This window comes from Oryza brachyantha, chromosome 3, assembly GCF_000231095.2.
Source record: "Oryza brachyantha chromosome 3, ObraRS2, whole genome shotgun sequence".
NCBI classification, from domain to species: Eukaryota; Viridiplantae; Streptophyta; class Magnoliopsida; order Poales; family Poaceae; genus Oryza; species Oryza brachyantha.
The window spans coordinates 4,379,082-4,396,729 of NC_023165.2; the positions used below are offsets into that span (position 1 = coordinate 4,379,082).

At 44.2% G+C, this 17,648-nt stretch overlaps 1 protein-coding gene and 1 non-coding gene across 2 annotated transcripts; both read left to right on the plus strand.

Moving 5' to 3' along the window:
* Nucleotides 1-5,928: 5,928 nt before the first annotated feature.
* LOC102703759 (zinc finger protein GAI-ASSOCIATED FACTOR 1-like) lies at nucleotides 5,929-8,796 on the plus strand. The gene is made up of 4 exons (XM_006649502.3): nucleotides 5,929-6,323; nucleotides 6,432-6,828; nucleotides 6,917-7,128; nucleotides 7,790-8,796. The coding sequence occupies exons 1-4, from the start codon at nucleotides 6,194-6,196 to the stop codon at nucleotides 8,674-8,676; spliced, it is 1,626 nt and encodes a 541-aa protein (XP_006649565.2). The 5' UTR covers nucleotides 5,929-6,193; the 3' UTR covers nucleotides 8,677-8,796.
* Nucleotides 8,797-16,070: 7,274 nt separating this feature from the next.
* TRNAF-GAA lies at nucleotides 16,071-16,143 on the plus strand. Its single transcript has one exon. It is a non-coding gene; the product is annotated as a tRNA-Phe (tRNA).
* Nucleotides 16,144-17,648: the final 1,505 nt, after the last annotated feature.

A 17,648-nucleotide genomic window follows, 5' to 3' on the forward strand; every position in this document is an offset into this window, starting at 1 on the left:
AAGTTTAGCCCCTTGTCCCAAACACCACCTTATACTACCCCATAAAAGAACAGTTTTACAATGTTTATGTTCAATGTTTGGCCGTTCATCTTATTAATTAATATTTTATTATTATTAGATGATAAAGCATAAATAGTATTTTATGTATACTATTTTTTATTTTTCAATAAGTTTTTAAAATAATACAAATGTTTAAATATTGGACATGAAAAATCGACAACTGCATTTAAATTGGGATGGAGATAGTATTAAGCATAAGTAAAACAGTTTATTGATTATTAGACAATAAAAATTTTATATACGTATCCGTAGAATGTGAAAGTAAGTAAAAAATAAAATAGATAAAATCTTCTTAAAATCAACTTCAAATTTAACATTTAAAATTAAAACTTTGGTTAAAAGTCTAAACTTAAACGAAAAATAGGGTTGTAATTCTCCTAAAGTTTGAGATGCTTTCGGTTGGTATACGTGATTTACGCGATATGAAAATTTAGAGCACCGAGTATTCTGCAAGATCCAAATAGGAGGAGTTGTTTATTATGGCGCATTAGAAAAACTCAGGACCTTCTGTGTCCACCCTGAAACAAAACACGCAACTCAAACCAAACACTTAAAAATAAACAGATGGAGACAAAGTTTGTTTGTTGCACCAGCGTGGGCGAAAGCTTCTTGTTCTCCAGTGACATGTGGGGGCCAGAGTACGGGGCACGGTCCCCACACGAACGACTTGTAGAGTATTAATTATTGTGTGTTAACGACGGGACAGCAACGGTTAAGATAAGGTTAAGGGAGAATACAATAAGATATAATCACCAGGACCCATGAGGTTAAGTGAACTAAACCATATTAAGAATGCAGTGGAGCAGACTGATGGGGTTGGCGGCAGCAGACGCCAATTGCGTTGGTCAATGCGTTTAGGCCCCCTGGGAGAAGAAAAGAAGCCGCCAAGGCCGGCTTTTTGTTGTAATCTGCAACTGCCTGTCATCTCAACCAACATTGTAAAATGCACCTACAAATGCTCTTTTTTTTTCCCAAATGAACTGCACAGTTTACACGACACGAGCTAATGAAGCTATAAAACTGAGAAGGCCTGATTCGATCTGCTTTGGTGTCATAATTCTCAAAGACCCCTGCCATTTGTCTGGATGCAGTGCAGCAGTGACCAGGAGTTTAGCTTCGTCGTAAAATAAATTTATCTTCTATTTAAATTTAGATTATATAGATAAAATTATTTTAGAAAGAATGTGTAGTTAACAACCCTGTAACCCAAACTAGCAAAAAAAGGTGGAACCACACTAAAACTCTAATTGCACACCATAAGATATCAGTGAATAGACATATGATAGAGTGCGATTCAAAAGCTGATTGTTCGCACGGGACTCCTCGTCGTACATGGAAACTGTTTCCGTTGCTGAGAACTTCCGGTCTTGTGATCGTGTCTCTAGAAAGCAAAAGTGTTATACAAACGATGCGTAGAGTACGATTTACGTGCGATCTGTCGGACAGACGGACACTACGAGATCGTCAGTAATTTTTACGTACTGTGAATGCTTCAAGCAAGACAATAACGGTCGTTGTTTTTATCGTACGTCAATCGTACGTATAGCATCTCTCTTCTAGGAAGTCGCCTCACTCTTGGATGATTTTTGGTGTATTTTCATACTGAATACTGTCGGAAAGAGACTTGGTGATTAATATTGGTCTTCCACCAATACTGTTAGCTGCGTTTTATCTAGTCATCAAATGATTCATCTCAGTACATAAGAAACTACTCCTTTCATTCCATATTATAAGATATTTTTAGATTTGTCTAAATTCATCCATGTATCAGTATATGTGTATTATATATGTGTCTAGATTTATTAATACACGTATGAATCTGATGAAGGCCAGAAAATTTTATAATGTGAACGGAAAGAATATCAACTATCAAGTAAAAATCCGACAGCGGCAGGCTCATGGATCAGACAACTAGTGCCCATTTAGTGAGGAGAGAAAATGACATTGATATAGTTAACGAGTTCAATAAAACGTTTAATTTCTCAAAATGTGCACCGCTATTCGAAAATATAAGACATAATTAAGACTTGAGAGGTTACCACTAACACAAGATTAAGACATGTTATAACCATACATATGTGCCTTGGAGTATAATTGTTTTGGTGGTCTCAGGCTCACACCTGGGCCAACCCCCGAGATATGCCAAAATTGTATAGAGTTTAGTACATAGCAATCCAAATTGGCCCAAGGTTTGTACTCGGAATCAAGAATGTCAATATTGGTCTAGAAGGACACGAGTCCATTTTATTGACTTTTTTTAATTTTTTCGATTCTACTTTCCTATATAAACAGTAAGTCCGTCTTGTTTGTGTTGATCCACCGCTCAAGGTTGAGTAGCTCATATGACAAGTAAATTTGTGTACACCAAACAATTTTGAAGTAAATAGTCTGATGCCATTTTTTCACTGGGATGGTCGAATGAGAACATGCAAATGGTATTAAGATTAAAGAGAGAAAAAATGTTACAGAGGGCATGATAGAACGCTGACGAGATCAGTTTTGCACCAAAGTGCAAATCGAGGATCTACGTGCCAACCATACCAGCACTTGATATTGGTGCCCATATCTTCTCACTTATACTTATGTTTATGCTTATAAGACCGTGTTCTTGTGTGTTGTTTTGGAATAAGTTATCCGGTACAAAAAACGTAGCAATAGATTAGTACATGATTAATTATACAAAATTAAAAAATAGATCAATATGGTATTTTAAAACAACTTTCCTATAAAAATTTTCTCAAAATACACCGTTTAGCAGTTCGGTAAGCGCACTGCGAAAAATATGGGAGTCTAGGTAAGAAAAGGTATAGCCAAACGCGGACTAAGGCCGCGTTCGACCTTATGGATAAGTTAACTTATCTCTCTCATTTTCCACGCGCACGCTTTCCGAACTGCTATACGGTGTATTTTTCACAAAAATTTTCTATAGAAAAGTTTTTTTAAAAAATCATATTAATCTATTTTATATTTTTTAATAATTAATTTATCATGTACTAATCTATTACTACGTTTTCCGTGCCGGAGTATCGAAACGAACGAGGCCTAAGCTAATTCTTAAATTTTCAGTCCTACATTTGAAATTTATTTTGGAGTTTTTTTCTCTGAAGTTTATTTTCTATCCTTGGTTTTTAAATCGCTACAAATACACATATAAAATTTTTATTCATAAACTATTTTTTTTGCGATATACCGTTTGGCAATCACTCCCTAAGGATGTGTTTGGTTCCAGGGATAGAATGGGTTGGGACAAAGCCAACCCATCCCTGATCCTGTTTGGTTGGTGGACAGGTGGGATGGGTTGGACCTAGAAGAGGAATATTCCTCCTAGATCCAGGTCCAATCCATCACACCAAAATAGTGGGACGGATCCGTCCCAGAACGACCATGACGCACAGAGGGGTGTTCATTTTATTTATTAAATTTATTTAAAATATATTACTTGTATAAATATACATTCAATTATTTTAGGTTATTCATATATTAATCATAGTATTTAATATTTTACTTTGGATATGAGAGGTAACCTTTATACCATCTCATCCCTTCAACCAAACAAAAAAACAGGTTCAACCCATCCTATCTCATCCCCTCCACAAAAAAAAAACAGGGTCCAACCTATTCATCCAACCAAAAAAAAAAGACCAAACCATCATATAATCCAGGGATGAAACCAACCCAACTCACCTAGTCCACGAACCAAACGCATCCTAAGAGTGTAGCCTAATAGTCTAATGCCATCGTATACAAATTTAGAACTATTTCAAAAATGGTCCGTATGGAATCTCTAGAAGAAAAGGTCACCTTATAACAAGGATAAAAAGAATTAAAGATGAGCTTTTTCAACTTAACATAAAAAGATTCATCTTTCAAAAGTCACTTTCTTTGCTGCTTTTATTTTTCCCGTGGTTCTAAGATTGAAAGTGACGTGCTTATACGAAGTGCATACATTACTCCGACGATAATAATTGGTGAAAAGGATAGCTTTCTTTAGTTGCTAGAGAAAAAGCTTTTGCATAGCCGCATATAAGCACTCATTTTCAAACATGAAAAATCTGTGGTCAACCAAGCAGGTGAAATATCTGAGGAACGTGCTGCCTATTCCTTTTGATATATCCCACCCCCACCCCCACCCCCCTCCCCCTTCTCTTTTTCTGTTTAGAACTAATGGATCTTTTTTCTTCCTAGTTATACTTCTCTAATAAAAATACCGGTGTAAGACACTAGTTATGATTGTTATATCCTTCGTGTCATTAAAAAATCAGTACTAGAAATCACTCTTATAGTACAAACACCACTATTTTATATAAAATTTAATGTTAATTTATTTTTTTATATCTTAGATATTGTGTACAGACCAAAGACGTGTTTACTCGCTATATTATTTTTTATTTTATGTGACAACTTATTTAATTTTATGAACATAATCCTAATCATTCATCGTAAATATCTTTAGTTCTGCTCTTAAAACATATTCTGACAATATAATAGACGTTCGGAAGTTCTCTTCTGGCACGCAAAACAAGCTACTAGTGTTATCCTCGTCCAAACATGTTGCGCATTTACAGTTGATTACGCCAACTAGTCTAATCAACGTATATAAAACTAATAAAATTATTAGCATATAATTAATTGAGTATTAGTCTTTACAAACTTAAAAAATTAATTAATTTGATGTTTTAAATAACTTTTATATTTTTTTAAAAAAATGCATTGTTTAGTGGTTCAAAAAACATGCACAATTTTTTTCCTCACAAGTCACTCGCTAACGCGCCCAACACATTCAACCTTAAAAATTAGACGACCATTTCATTTGATCAGCTAAAGTGAAACATTGCCACCCAAATATTCAGGCACCGAATTGCTGAAGCTCTTTGATATTTGACTTAATTTTTGAACCGAACGATCCAAACAACGATTGTTTTCTTATAGCTACCCAAACATCTGATGCTCTGCACCCGATGACTAAGACCAGGGAGTACTTCTTGTTCCTCCATTATCCAGACTGTGAGTGTAAGCAATGTCTTTGCCGGTCCTAATTATTGGTGTTTGGTCCACTTGCCCTCCTCTCCGACGTCGACAGCTGCATTCCTCAATGTTCCCACTGTTTTTGTTTTTCCTAGATCACGTTGGCGCTGCCGCTGATCTGCTCTAACAAGGGCTGCTACTGCAAATCTCTTGCCACAAAATCGTACAGTAATAAACCATGTTGCCGCAAATGTTCCTTGTATTCTGATCCACTATTTCTTTACCCTGTAATACAGAGGAACAGACAACAAAAAGGTAGAACTTGTTTCTGCAAATTGACAGAAAAAAGCGAATGCCAAAGTCAGCAGATAAGTTAACTGAAGAGACATGAATCAGGATAAGCAGATTTATGTGCTTTAACCAGTGGGCATCGGATTATCTCAGTTGCTCGATCTGGCACTACAACATCTAATCAGCAAAAAAATAAAATCAATCAAAACATCATAATTCCAAATCGGCAAATCAATCAAAGGCGAGTGTGACCGCTGCTTGATACGAGTACTTGTGTGGAAACAGTGTCTCCCTTTTTCCTCTTCGTATCGTTCGTTCGTTCAAAACAACGAAGCAAAATATTAAGAGCCCTGCCGCTAAAACAAAAAAATATCGCAAAAATCCAAAAGAATATTTGCGCTCGCGCTACACGACAAGCGCCTGCCATGATCGGCGGCCCGCTTGACTCCACTAGCCAGATGCCAATCCACGCCGGCCGCCCACGACCACGTGTACGACGCAGATCGCTCCACGTCACCCTCCGCCGCACCGGTAACCTCACCCCCACCCCGCGGGGCTTCGTCGTTAATGCACCGCTCTTGGCTTCCCTTTCTTATCTCCCGGTCGCACTCGGCACCTCACCTCAGCTCAGCTCCGTCTCCCTTCCTGACACGCAGCCGCCGCCGCCGCCGCCGTCTCGTTTGCTCGCCGCGTCCACGACCGGTGGTTGCCGCCGCGGCCGCGACCGGTAGCTCGGTACCAGCCGTGTGTAGGCTTTCAGGCTTGGAGAGCAGCCAGCTTTTATGCTCGAGGCAGCTTGCTTCTTGGACGCTAGTAGCAGCAGCAGCGGCAGTGGTACCCCCAGCCACGGAACTTTTCGCAAAGGCGAGATTCTGGGATGGAGGTCGAGACGTCGTCCGGGACGAACGAGCGCGGCGTGTCGTCGTCCGGCGGCGCGCAGCAGCAGCAGCAGCCTCCTCCGCAGCCGCCGCCCGCCAAGAAGAAGCGTGCACTCCCCGGCATGCCAGGTGATTAGTTAATCGTATACCAGTAGCTTAATTTTGACTAGCTAGGCGTGATGGCGATGATCGATGGCGACGGTGACCGATCGAGCGCTCGTTCGTGGTGTGGTGCAGATCCTAACGCGGAGGTGATCGCGCTGTCGCCCAAGACGCTGCTGGCGACCAACAGGTTCGTGTGCGAGATCTGCAACAAGGGGTTCCAGCGCGACCAGAACCTGCAGCTGCACCGGCGCGGCCACAACCTGCCGTGGAAGCTGCGGCAGCGGAGCGGGAAGGAGGTGCGGAAGCGTGTGTACGTGTGCCCGGAGCCCAGCTGCGTGCACCACGACCCGTCGCGCGCGCTCGGCGACCTCACCGGCATCAAGAAGCACTTCTGCCGCAAGCACGGCGAGAAGAAGTGGAAGTGCGACAAGTGCTCCAAGAAGTATGCCGTCCAGTCCGACTGGAAGGCGCACACCAAGACCTGCGGCTCCCGCGAGTACCGCTGCGACTGCGGCACCCTCTTCTCACGGTTCGTTCGTCCATCCGTCCCGCTTCCTTCCGATTTCCCACCTCCAATCGAGAGCAGCCGATACTGACCGGCGTGTCGCCGCGCGCAGGAGGGACAGCTTCATCACCCACCGCGCCTTCTGCGACGCGCTGGCCGAGGAAAGCGCCAAGGCACGCGCGGCGCCTCCACCGGCCGACGACGACGGCACCTCGGCTTCCGCCGGTCCGCCGCCACAAGCGCTTCTACCACCACCCACACAAGCACCGCCGCCGCCGACGACGACCGCAGCTCCGGCTCCCGCGGCGCAGCCAGAGGAACGAGGTAATTAATGGCGGTCACCCACCCCAATTCTATCCAATCCGCAGCGCAACCTATCTATATGGTCAAAACCAAAGAGTACTTGCAGAGGAGGCATGCCGTACTCCTCCTCCTCCTCCTCCTACCGCCTTGATGCGTGCGTCGTCTTCTTGGAGGATTGTGGCGTTTGCGGGGGGAGAAGGAGACGGGGTTAAGAAGTTTCGGCGATCGATGGTTTTGTCAGGATCTGAGCGCGCTAAAAAAAAATGCCGCCTTTGCCCGAGAGTTTAGGGAAGTAGCAGGCTAGCAGCAGCAGCAGTAGAACTAGTTCTCGCACGCGCGCATCTCGAAGCCGGCTATTTTTTCACATGCCTTAACTGCAGGCGAGAGGGGAGGGGACTAGAACATGGGGATTGGTAGTTCTTGCCTCGTGGTCGTTTCATCGAAGATCTAAAGAAAGGTGTCCAACGGAGTGCATTTGTGGAGCCTGTGAACCTTGAATCAGATGATAAAAAGGAAAACATTGCAAAAAGATCCCCATCATGGCGAGCTCAGCTCTCGTTGCTTTCTGCCTCTGTCGTTATTGCTCGAGCTTTTTATGTTGCACTTTGCCATTAATCTAGCGAGCTAGGGCGCGATCAAAATCTGGCTCCTGATTCGCTTACACTTGTTGTGCTGCATGCAGATCGGGAAGCTGCGCCGGATCAGTTCGCGACGCCGGCGCCGGTTCCGGCGCCAGTGCCGCCGCCGCCGCTGCCTCCGGTCGCCGCTCCCAATGAATGTGCGAGCAGCAGCAGTAGCGGCGTCGCGCCGACGTCGCAGAGCCTCCTTAGCAGCATGTTTGCACCGCCGTCGGTGGCCCAGGCGCCGCAGTATGTGGACCCCGTCGGAGTCGGAGGGGGTGGCCATCAGGAGCGCGGCGTGCCCGCCAAGCCCCCGGCGCTGTGCCTCGCGTCCAACGCGTCGTCGTCGCTGTTCTCACCGCCTGTAACGGCTGACCGGCAGCAGTTCGCGCCGCCGCCACCACCGTCCCCATCGCCACACATGTCCGCCACGGCGTTGCTTCAGAAGGCCGCGCAGATGGGGGCCACGTCGTCTAGCTCCTCCTTTCTCCGTTGCCTGGGCCTCGACATGTCGTCATCGTCGCCGGCGCCGGCTTCGTCGTCAGGGCAGCTGCACCACCAACAAGAAACCATGCAAGTGCCGATCCCGGCGAGTTCACTGCCTGAATGGCCGCCACGGTTACAGCCGGAGCCATCCCCAATGCTGTCCTCCGGGCTCGGCCTCGGGTTGCCATACGACGCGACGGGCGGTCCGGTGAGCTTGCCGGAGCTCATGATGGGTCAGTCCTCACTGTTCAGTGCCAAGCCAGCAACACTGGATTTCTTGGGCCTTGGAGTCAGCCCGACGGGCGCGTCCACAAGCAGGGGCTTCCCCGCGTTCATCCAACCCATCGGCGGCGCGGTCAGCTTGGCCGGGAGTGCCACCGGCACGGCGGAGACCTTCGTTGGCGCCCATGGTGGCCAGGGAAATCCGTGGGAGAGAAACCCGAGTAGCTCACCAATCCTGTAATTCTTACTATAGCTAGCAACCTGTAGCAACTAGCACCAAGTAGCAACCACTGTGAATTCAACACCTGCAGGGCAGGCACGAAGAAGAAGGTGAAATAGTGGAAGCAGACAGGATCAGTTAATCAGCAGTAGTCTCTCTACTCTCTACTCGTATCTTGCAACTCTTCTTTTTCCTTGACCACGTCGTTCATTTGTTTATTTAGCTTAGTACGAAGTTACAAGTGAGTTTCTTTTGTTGTTCGTCTTGTTCACATCCAATTCTGTGTGCTGTCTTTTGCATTTGTTTCTTCTCGTTTGCCTTCTTGCCCTTGTCATCTTGCTGCCACTGCCTCTGCATTTAAGCACAGCACTAGAGCAGTACATTTGGTGGATACGGGAATTAAATCTGCTGGCTCGGGACGAGCTTGCAGTGGGTGATCATGAGCATTCAGGCTCCCCCAATTTGATTCCCAAGTGTGTCTGGTGTATGTGGTCATCTGATTGGTACAATTTCTCCCCCCCGGCCGTTCTTATTAATAATTCTACTTCAATGGCAGCAGGTACATGCAAATGCATGTGTCTTCCTGAATCCTGACTGCTAACTTTATAAATAGGTTTCTCACGCTCCTTGGTGGTTGGCTGCAAAGACTCCATCACTCCATCAGTGGTTGACCATGTTCTTTTGGCCTGCGGGCTGCAGCTCCTTCTGCTGATAGAGGCACGTAGCGTGCTTTCCTTTGTTAGACGAAAGATAAAATATTATTTGTTTTTAGTAGCTATGCTAAGCTAATGCCGGTTCCATAATAACTTTATTTTTTTATTTATATGACTAATATTTAATCATTCGTTTTATTTAAAAAATTTGTAGAAAAACTTAATAAAATTAGTCGTATATAAAGTACTATTTATTCCATATAGAAAAAATTAAATATTAATAAAAAAATTAAATAAAACAAACAGGTAAAAACATTGTATCTAAAAACTAAAAAATAAACTTATTATAGGATGGAGGCAGTAACAATGACAATAACTATGATGAAATTAATAATTAATTTTAAAATATGAGATGATCGATTTTTGTATGAGATGATCACACACAGGAAACTGAGTGTATAGAAGACTAAAATAATATGACAAAAACATCCAGCCGAATGAACAGTGAGGCGTCCTGAACTTCAGAAGGATATTCTTTCTATATGTTTTGTTTTCAGGGGATTTAACTCAGGTGGTGTTTAGATTGAGAAAATTTTTGGAAAAAATGTTACGTTAAATGTTTGACCGGATGTCGGAAGGGATTTTCGGACACGAATGAAAAAATGAATTTCACGGCTAGGCTAGAAACCGCGAGACGAATCTTTTGAGCCTAATTAATCCGTCATTAGCACATGTTGGTTACTGTAGCACGTATGGCTAATCATAGGCTAATTAGGCTCAAAAGATTCGTCTCAAGATTTCTTCCATAATTATGTAATTAGTTTTTTGGTTCATCTATGTTTAATATTTTATTTATATGTCAAAAATTCGATGTGATGTTTTTTTAAAAAATTTCGGGAACTAAGCCTCAATTAGTTATAGACATTGAACACTTCAATACGCTAGACGAATGAAATTTAATATGCATAGCTGACGTCTTGCACAATCAGCGGTTAGCAGGGCATCTACAGCGGCAGGTCACATTCAAATGGAATAATAATTGGAGGTTGCAACAGTTTGATTGATGAACTGATCCTTTCGTTACCGTCAAGTGTAGACCATACTCCACTGTATTACATGAGTTAGGATGCTCTCACTGTAGTTTTTTTTCGCTTTTGATCATATTTATAACTAAAAATTTAAAATTTTAATCATAATCATAATTTTAAATTTTAATTTTTAAGATTTTTTATTGTAGTTTATTTTCTAATATTACTTTCAAATCGTTAAAAACACGTATAAAAATTACTTATAAATTATTTTTATTTATAAATATGTTATTTTTTTTTCCTTAACAAGGACCCCTCCCAGTAATACTAGTGGCAAAATAAAAATGAGTGGATCTAACTGATCCTACGGCCGTCTTATGCTCTCAGAAATGAATGTCGAATAATTATTTTAGGTAATCCAAAGACGCCGGTTTGTAAGATTTCACAAGGCCGCCTTTTGGATAGCAGTTCTTTCTTCCGGCTACTGCTATCAACTCTGCACTCGTTGGATTCTGTGAGGTGAGCTTTCTGCCTCTCTCTCTGAGCCTGACGCAGACTTTTCGTTTGTGTTCAAGTGCCCGGCATGTGCCGCTTGTGCAATCGTCAGGTCGCTTTTTGTACTGCTGGGTTTGTGACTTTGTGACAATGTCACCGCCTTCTTTTGAATCCTGCACTGCTGCACAGGGTGACCCGAGGAGGCAAAGCAGTACGTACAGAGAGATACTTCTTCGTAGAGATTTATATCATCGTCCTACGCGAGGATGTATCGGTTTCTCAGATATATTATTCAGATGAGATGGTGTCCACTCTTCGTAAGTTTTGCTGCTTCTGCTCGGTGGCTGTATTTACAAAACTGGACATACCCGCGCATAAGGATGGATATGGATCGATCCACGGATAGTTTAGTGTCAGCTTTAGTTCAATAAAATAAACTAAATTTTATCATAAAATAAACTTTAGTTTATTTAATTGAACTAGAGCCGACCCTAAAATACGCGTGGGTCGACCCACGGCCATCCCTACCTACGCATGCACGACGACTTTCAAAAGAGTATTGAAAAGAATGAATCCGGGTTTTAGCGCTCCTTGAATCTGGCTTTATTCTGCTAAAAATTTGGTTCCATCAGGAGAGGGAGGAGAAGAGAGAAAATTCATTTTTATGTATGATAATGGCTTAGAGTTGAGTATTTATTAAAAAGAATTTCGTTGTATAAGATAAGAAAAGAAGGAAAGTATTGTACAGAAAATATTTTATTATATTAATAAAAAATCAACCTGACTGTACATTTGTACGTACTATTATAAGAATTTCTTGTTGCTGATATGGATCAAATAAGAGTTCATAATAAGCTCAACATTTAAACATGTCCTAAGGTGTTGCACTAGCATGAAAGATGTAAGATGAAAAATTTTCTAATTTTTGTGATAGTTATGTAATGATATAAATTGTCAATTATGGAATTAATAGGTGATGAGATTATGAACTTCTACTTTATTTGAAAAAACACAATATTTAATAGTTCAGAAATCGTAGGCGTAAAACTAAGAGAAAATCAAAGAAAAAAATGAAGCCCAATTGGATTCGAGGAGAAATTCAATTATTTGTCATTCTCTTGCGATGTACAACTCTCTAAATACCAATTTGACATTTAAATTTACAAAATTGGAATTGGTGAGAGAGGATGAATTTAACTATTTGTCACCTTTTCCTGCATAGCATGCTGGCGTGAAAAACACCATGGGCTCTGCATGTTAGGCCCTCCCTTCCTTTCCCCGTCATCTTCCTCCCTGTAACAATGGTGTTTGGACTGCCAGTGTATGATGTTGCCGAGTGACCCTCGATCCACCTTTGCTAGATCCTCGTCCATCGTCCCCAGTAGCCTATTATGCTTGCCCGCACCGGCCTACGCTCCCTCAGCACCGCAGCCTCCTTTGTGAGACTCGTCATTGTGCCGGTCTTCCCCATTCTCGTTCGCCTCTATCCATGCTAGGTCTCTTGCATCTCACGTTGGGTCTGACTTCTTCTTGTCCACATCGTCATCAGCGATGGTGGTGTGACTAGGCCCAACCCCTCCTCGATGACTCCACCACCATGAGAGGCCTTAAAGGTAGCGAAACCATGGATCCGTCTCTGAGGACGTGATCTTTGAGACACTAGTGTTTTAAAACGTTGAGGAGGATTTCACCGTCAACTAGCTCGCCACCACCTTTGTTGGCTTCCAAAGACCACGGATCTGTATGCTATACAAGCATCGATGGAGGAGGCTATGGCGTCGAGAAAGCATAGGCCAACACGAGGAAGGCGTAATAGGGCTACGGGGAAGGAGGAGTTGGCATAACAGCTTTTTGCCTTCGCCATACGTCGGTGATCTGAACACCATCATTGCAGGGAAGAAGATGGAAGAGAGGGGAAAGACTAACATGTAGGGCCTATGGTGCTTTCCACGTTATCGTGCCTAAGGGCTGTTAGCACGCCACCTAGAGAAAATAGTAAAAAAATACTTTTCTCCTCCAATGCAAGGTTTTATTGCAAGAGTCCTACTTATTTTGCATGTGACTCCTATTCCTTATCTCTTCTCCTCTATAGGACGGCGAAGCGAGACCCGGCGGCGACGGCTCAAGCAGACAGGCGGCAGCTCAACCTAGCGGCCTTCAGATCTAGGCAATAGCAGAGCAAGCAGACAACGGTCGGACGGAGCGAGGCCGGGCGACACCGTTTCTTCTACAGGACGCTAGCATCTCGATTTTGAGTTAGGTCTGATGCATCCTGAGCTGACGATATTGAGCCACTTGACACGAGAGGTATTGTGAGTACCCTAACTAGCATGCTAGGTATGCAAAAATAGCACCCGTACAGACACAGTGCACTGTGTACTACCCCGTCCCATAATAAATTTATTTTTCGATTTCTGTGTCTAAAGTTTGACCATTCGTTTTATTTGAAAATTTGTAAAAAAATTAAAAAGTTAATTAAGCATGAAGTTATTATTCATATTTTATTATCCAGTAACAATTAAAAATATTAATTGAGAAAAAAATTTCAAATAAAACATAGAGTCAAACCACGTGCGGCGGTTTTTCTCTGCAGCTCGCGTGCCCGAACAGCCTTCTGTAATTTTCGATCCCCGTGCCTCTGGCCCCTCTCTACAGCCGATGCTAGGGAGGCAGGTGAAAGTCGCGCGGCGCAGCCACGGCAGTATGCGCGCGATTGTTTGTTCAGTTCAGACTTGGCATCGAGTTTTGGAACGTGGACGTGCATGCGCATGGTTCAGGCGTTCAGCCCCGTGCACATGGGCCATGGCCGGCGACGGCGAGGTAAAGGTCCATGTGGGTCACGCTGCACGGCTGCAGTCTCCATTCCACCACTCATTAACAACGTTCCGGACATGTGCACGCTTTCACTGTTCGTACTTATTACTACTACTACTATTACAACTCGACCGGTCAGCAGTCAGGTTTTGCCTGTGACCGCAATCTGGTCCTCGCTACGGCGGACGGTGAGCTGGTGGTGCTCATGGTCCATTTTCGTTGCCAGCCTCCCAGAGCCTTCTTCCATTCTGCACAGGACCTCACTGCCGTGTGGCGTGTGCCGTGAGACACCGAGGCCTCACCGAGTTTGGCTAACGATGATGAGTACCCGACGAGAGACGTCGCGGCCAGCCCCCTGATTTCCCGCGGAGATCACGTAGGCAGAGGCATCTTCAGATCTTCTCTTCCGGGGCCACCGACGCGTGCCGTCCCGATCGCAACTGTACGAGCTGGCGGGCGTCTCCACGCGGCCGTGCGCGCGTGGCCCGGAAAGCCCAGCGCGCCGTTCTCGGCTGATCCCCACGCGTGCGGTTGCGGTTGCATTGCGGCCTTCACATGCATGCCGCCGCCCGGGCGGTCAAACGCGTCAGCTCGTGGGGGTGAGCGAGCGAGTGAATGCCGTCTCCTCGTCGGGGCCGAGGAGTAGGCGTACGTAGGAGCTCGCAGTAAATGCCGGTGCCGTGCACTCCAGCCCCACCCATCTGCCCCCGTTTCAATGCCCTGTCCGCCTCAACCCCGCTCGCTGCGTGTCCACGGCTACAGGCAACACCCTCGCGCACGCACGTAGTAGAAATGTGCAAATAGACGCGCGTCGCGATCGATGAATCATTGATGATGGATGACGATGGATGCGGCGGGCTTTGCCGATCGAGACGCGACGAGCGAACGGCGTCGTGCCGGGTCTGGCCCGGTTAGGTCTCCTAATGGGTTGGATGAAAATGTGTTAAATGGATTGATTTTAATTTTGTGTTTGGTTGAGTGCAAATGGATTTTATCTTCAAATAGTCTCAATTGGATTGGGTTTTAAAGACAAATGGATTGGTATGGACTGGATTTGTTTAGTTTATTTTAGGTTCTAAATATATTTAACCCGTGGATGGTAAATGGATCCTTTAATTGGATAGCTAATGGATAAGATAATAAACATACGTGGGGCTCAATGTAGAAATCGACCAAAATTTACACAAAGTTGCTTTTATACGTAACAAATCATCACACTAAATTTCAGCCAAATTTAATAAATTTTTATATTGTGAACGCAAGTTTTAAAATTTTAGATCCGAGTTTATACATATCAAATGGTGCATTCATTTTGCAAGGGTGGGTTAAATTCATTTTAACCAAATGGGTTGGTGCGGATAAGGTAAAATCAAAGTTGGATTGGTTTGGATTGAATAACAATGAAGAATAATTGATACGGATTGGCTAATTAACAAAGAAATAGATTGGAGTAGATTTGGATTGGATTACAATCCACTGACAGGCTTAGGCCCGGTGCCGGATAGGGCTTGCACGATTGCACCTCGCAATCGAGTTTGTGAACCTGTGATCCGTATACTACGTGATGCGCGCGGCCGCAGGTTATTAGTTACGCGACATTCTCATATGATCGCAACACGTGGTTGTATAGACTTGTATACATGTACGGGTTACTGGGCCACCTACGTACATCAATAGTCCGTGCACGAACGATCGGTCTTGTCGGTCGTTCGATGCAGAGAGACTGTTGGTGCGTGTGGCGTGAGCAGTGTTATGGGAATCGGCAAGGGCAAACCTGCTCGTGGAAACCGTGCACGGAGTACCCCCTCGTTGTCTGATATTGATGGTTCATGCGTGCTGGATATATAGTCTGAACGGATCAAGCAGAGCTTATCTACGGCGGCACGATCATTCATTACTCTGCCATCGATAGGACTGTTCTCCTAACTTTCATGTCTGTATTTAATACAGTGATCATTCTCCTAGCCCTCCCTTCAGTGTTTGTGGAAGTTATGAAACTCATCGTGACAGCCGATACCCAGGTTCAGAGTTCGGACGGATCTGCGGGAGTATACTGCGTAAACAGTAAACGTCGATGTCCGCATGACAACATACAACTGATACTTTGTACAAGTATACCAGCATTAAATGGATTAGACGGCGGAACGATACATGGATATATCGCAAAAACGGGGCCGAAGTTTCAGAAACGACGCATCTATAGGTGCCCCGGGGCTTCACTGAAAGCCAGAACGGTAGCCAGCCACCACGCCGACGCAGTTCTTTACGGGGATAGCAAAAAGCATGAGATATCGCCGGTCGACCTGACTCATATATAGGTCGGCGCGATCAGTGCAACAAGTTTTGGACTGATCAGTTATTGTTCTTACGAGATTGGTTAGACATGCCACGAATTAATTTAGCAGAAGTATAGTCATGTCCAATAGCGGGGATAGCTCAGTTGGGAGAGCGTCAGACTGAAGATCTGAAGGTCGCGTGTTCGATCCACGCTCACCGCATGTCCGCTTTTTTCTGCTGGGTTTCATAGCCCTTGTTTCTAGTTGGGCTGTTTTTTCTGCCGCGAAATCTATATCTTTTGTTGGGTTTCATAGCCCATGTTTCTAGTTGGGCTGTTGTGCTCTTTCTTTTGGTTGGGTTTCATGGCCTATGTTTTTCTGTAGTCTGTCTAGTTATTGGGCTCAAGTTTCGCTGTAGTAGCTTCATGTTGCTTTTCTTTTCAATCGCTCATCAAAGCAGTGAATTGTGATGGCACGAGCACGATTGGATTAGGAGATGGGTGGAATGAATACAGTTAGCACGGGGAGTTACTGTTTTCTGTTTTGGTCCTGATGGGCCGGTTGTTTTGTTGGGATCTTCTCTTATTTCGGGTTGTTCGGTCATCTGGTTAACCGAGAGAGATAACCGAATTAACAGGAATTCATTCGGTTAATTGAAGTTCCAGACCGAAGCAGCTACCAATTTTTTTTGACAAAATTTGCTACAGGCATCGAAAAAACGTGCAATTAGCCGATGGACACCGTAAGATCACGAATTTGCTGCATGGCATCACAAAAATATGGTAATTAGCTGGTAGACACTCCGGCCGTTATTTTATTAATTTCAGAGTCAAGATTTTTAAAATTGACGAGATTGCCCTCGATGGCCGGGTCGCCGCCACTCTCACCGTAGCTGGGTTGCTGCCGCCGCCGCCTAATCAGTCGCCCTGTAGGCTAGGGTGTGGCGCCGAGACTGACTGGATCTGGTTCGGCTAGACCTAGTCAGCCTAATGGGTTTGCCACCAAGGGCAATCTTGTCATTTTTAAAAATTTTGACTTCGAAATTAATAAAATAACGGCCGAAGTGGCTACTAGCTAATTACCATATTTTTGTGGTGTCCTGCAGCAAATTCGTGATCTTACGGTGTCCATCGGCTAATTACACGTTTTTTGATGCCCTGTAGCAAATTTTGCCTTTTTTTGTTTTAGTTTCTTCGGTTTTGGTTCTAGTTATTTCAGTTCGGTTTCTAGGTTTTCGTTTATTATGTCTACCCTTACATGCAGCACGGCGTAGTTGGAGGAATAAGGGCTTGTTTGAGGGTGCTTCTTCCAGCTGCAGCTTTTCCCAGAATCTGCTTCTGCCAGAAGTTGTCCCAAACGGTCCACAATTTCTGAGAATCTATAGTTACAGATTCTAGAAAATGAACTAAGAATCTAGAATCTGGAGAAGCTGGGTTTAGGAGTTTTTCCAGATTCTCAGAAGCTGGCTACCAAGCAACTTCTTTTCAGAATCTAAAGCTTCCTAATCAAGCCCTAAGACCCATGAGAAAAAGATGATGTGGCCACACGGGGAAGGCATACTAATGCATGCTGCCGTGCTTTGGTGGGGCTTCATTAACTATGTTGTTATTCGACGCGATGGTGTCTTATAGTATTTCTGTTTAAAAAAAAAGGAGAAAAACAATGCTATTTTGCCTCCCTCAAATCCGAATCACTTCCCAGAGCTAGTTGTAAAATAGGGCACATTG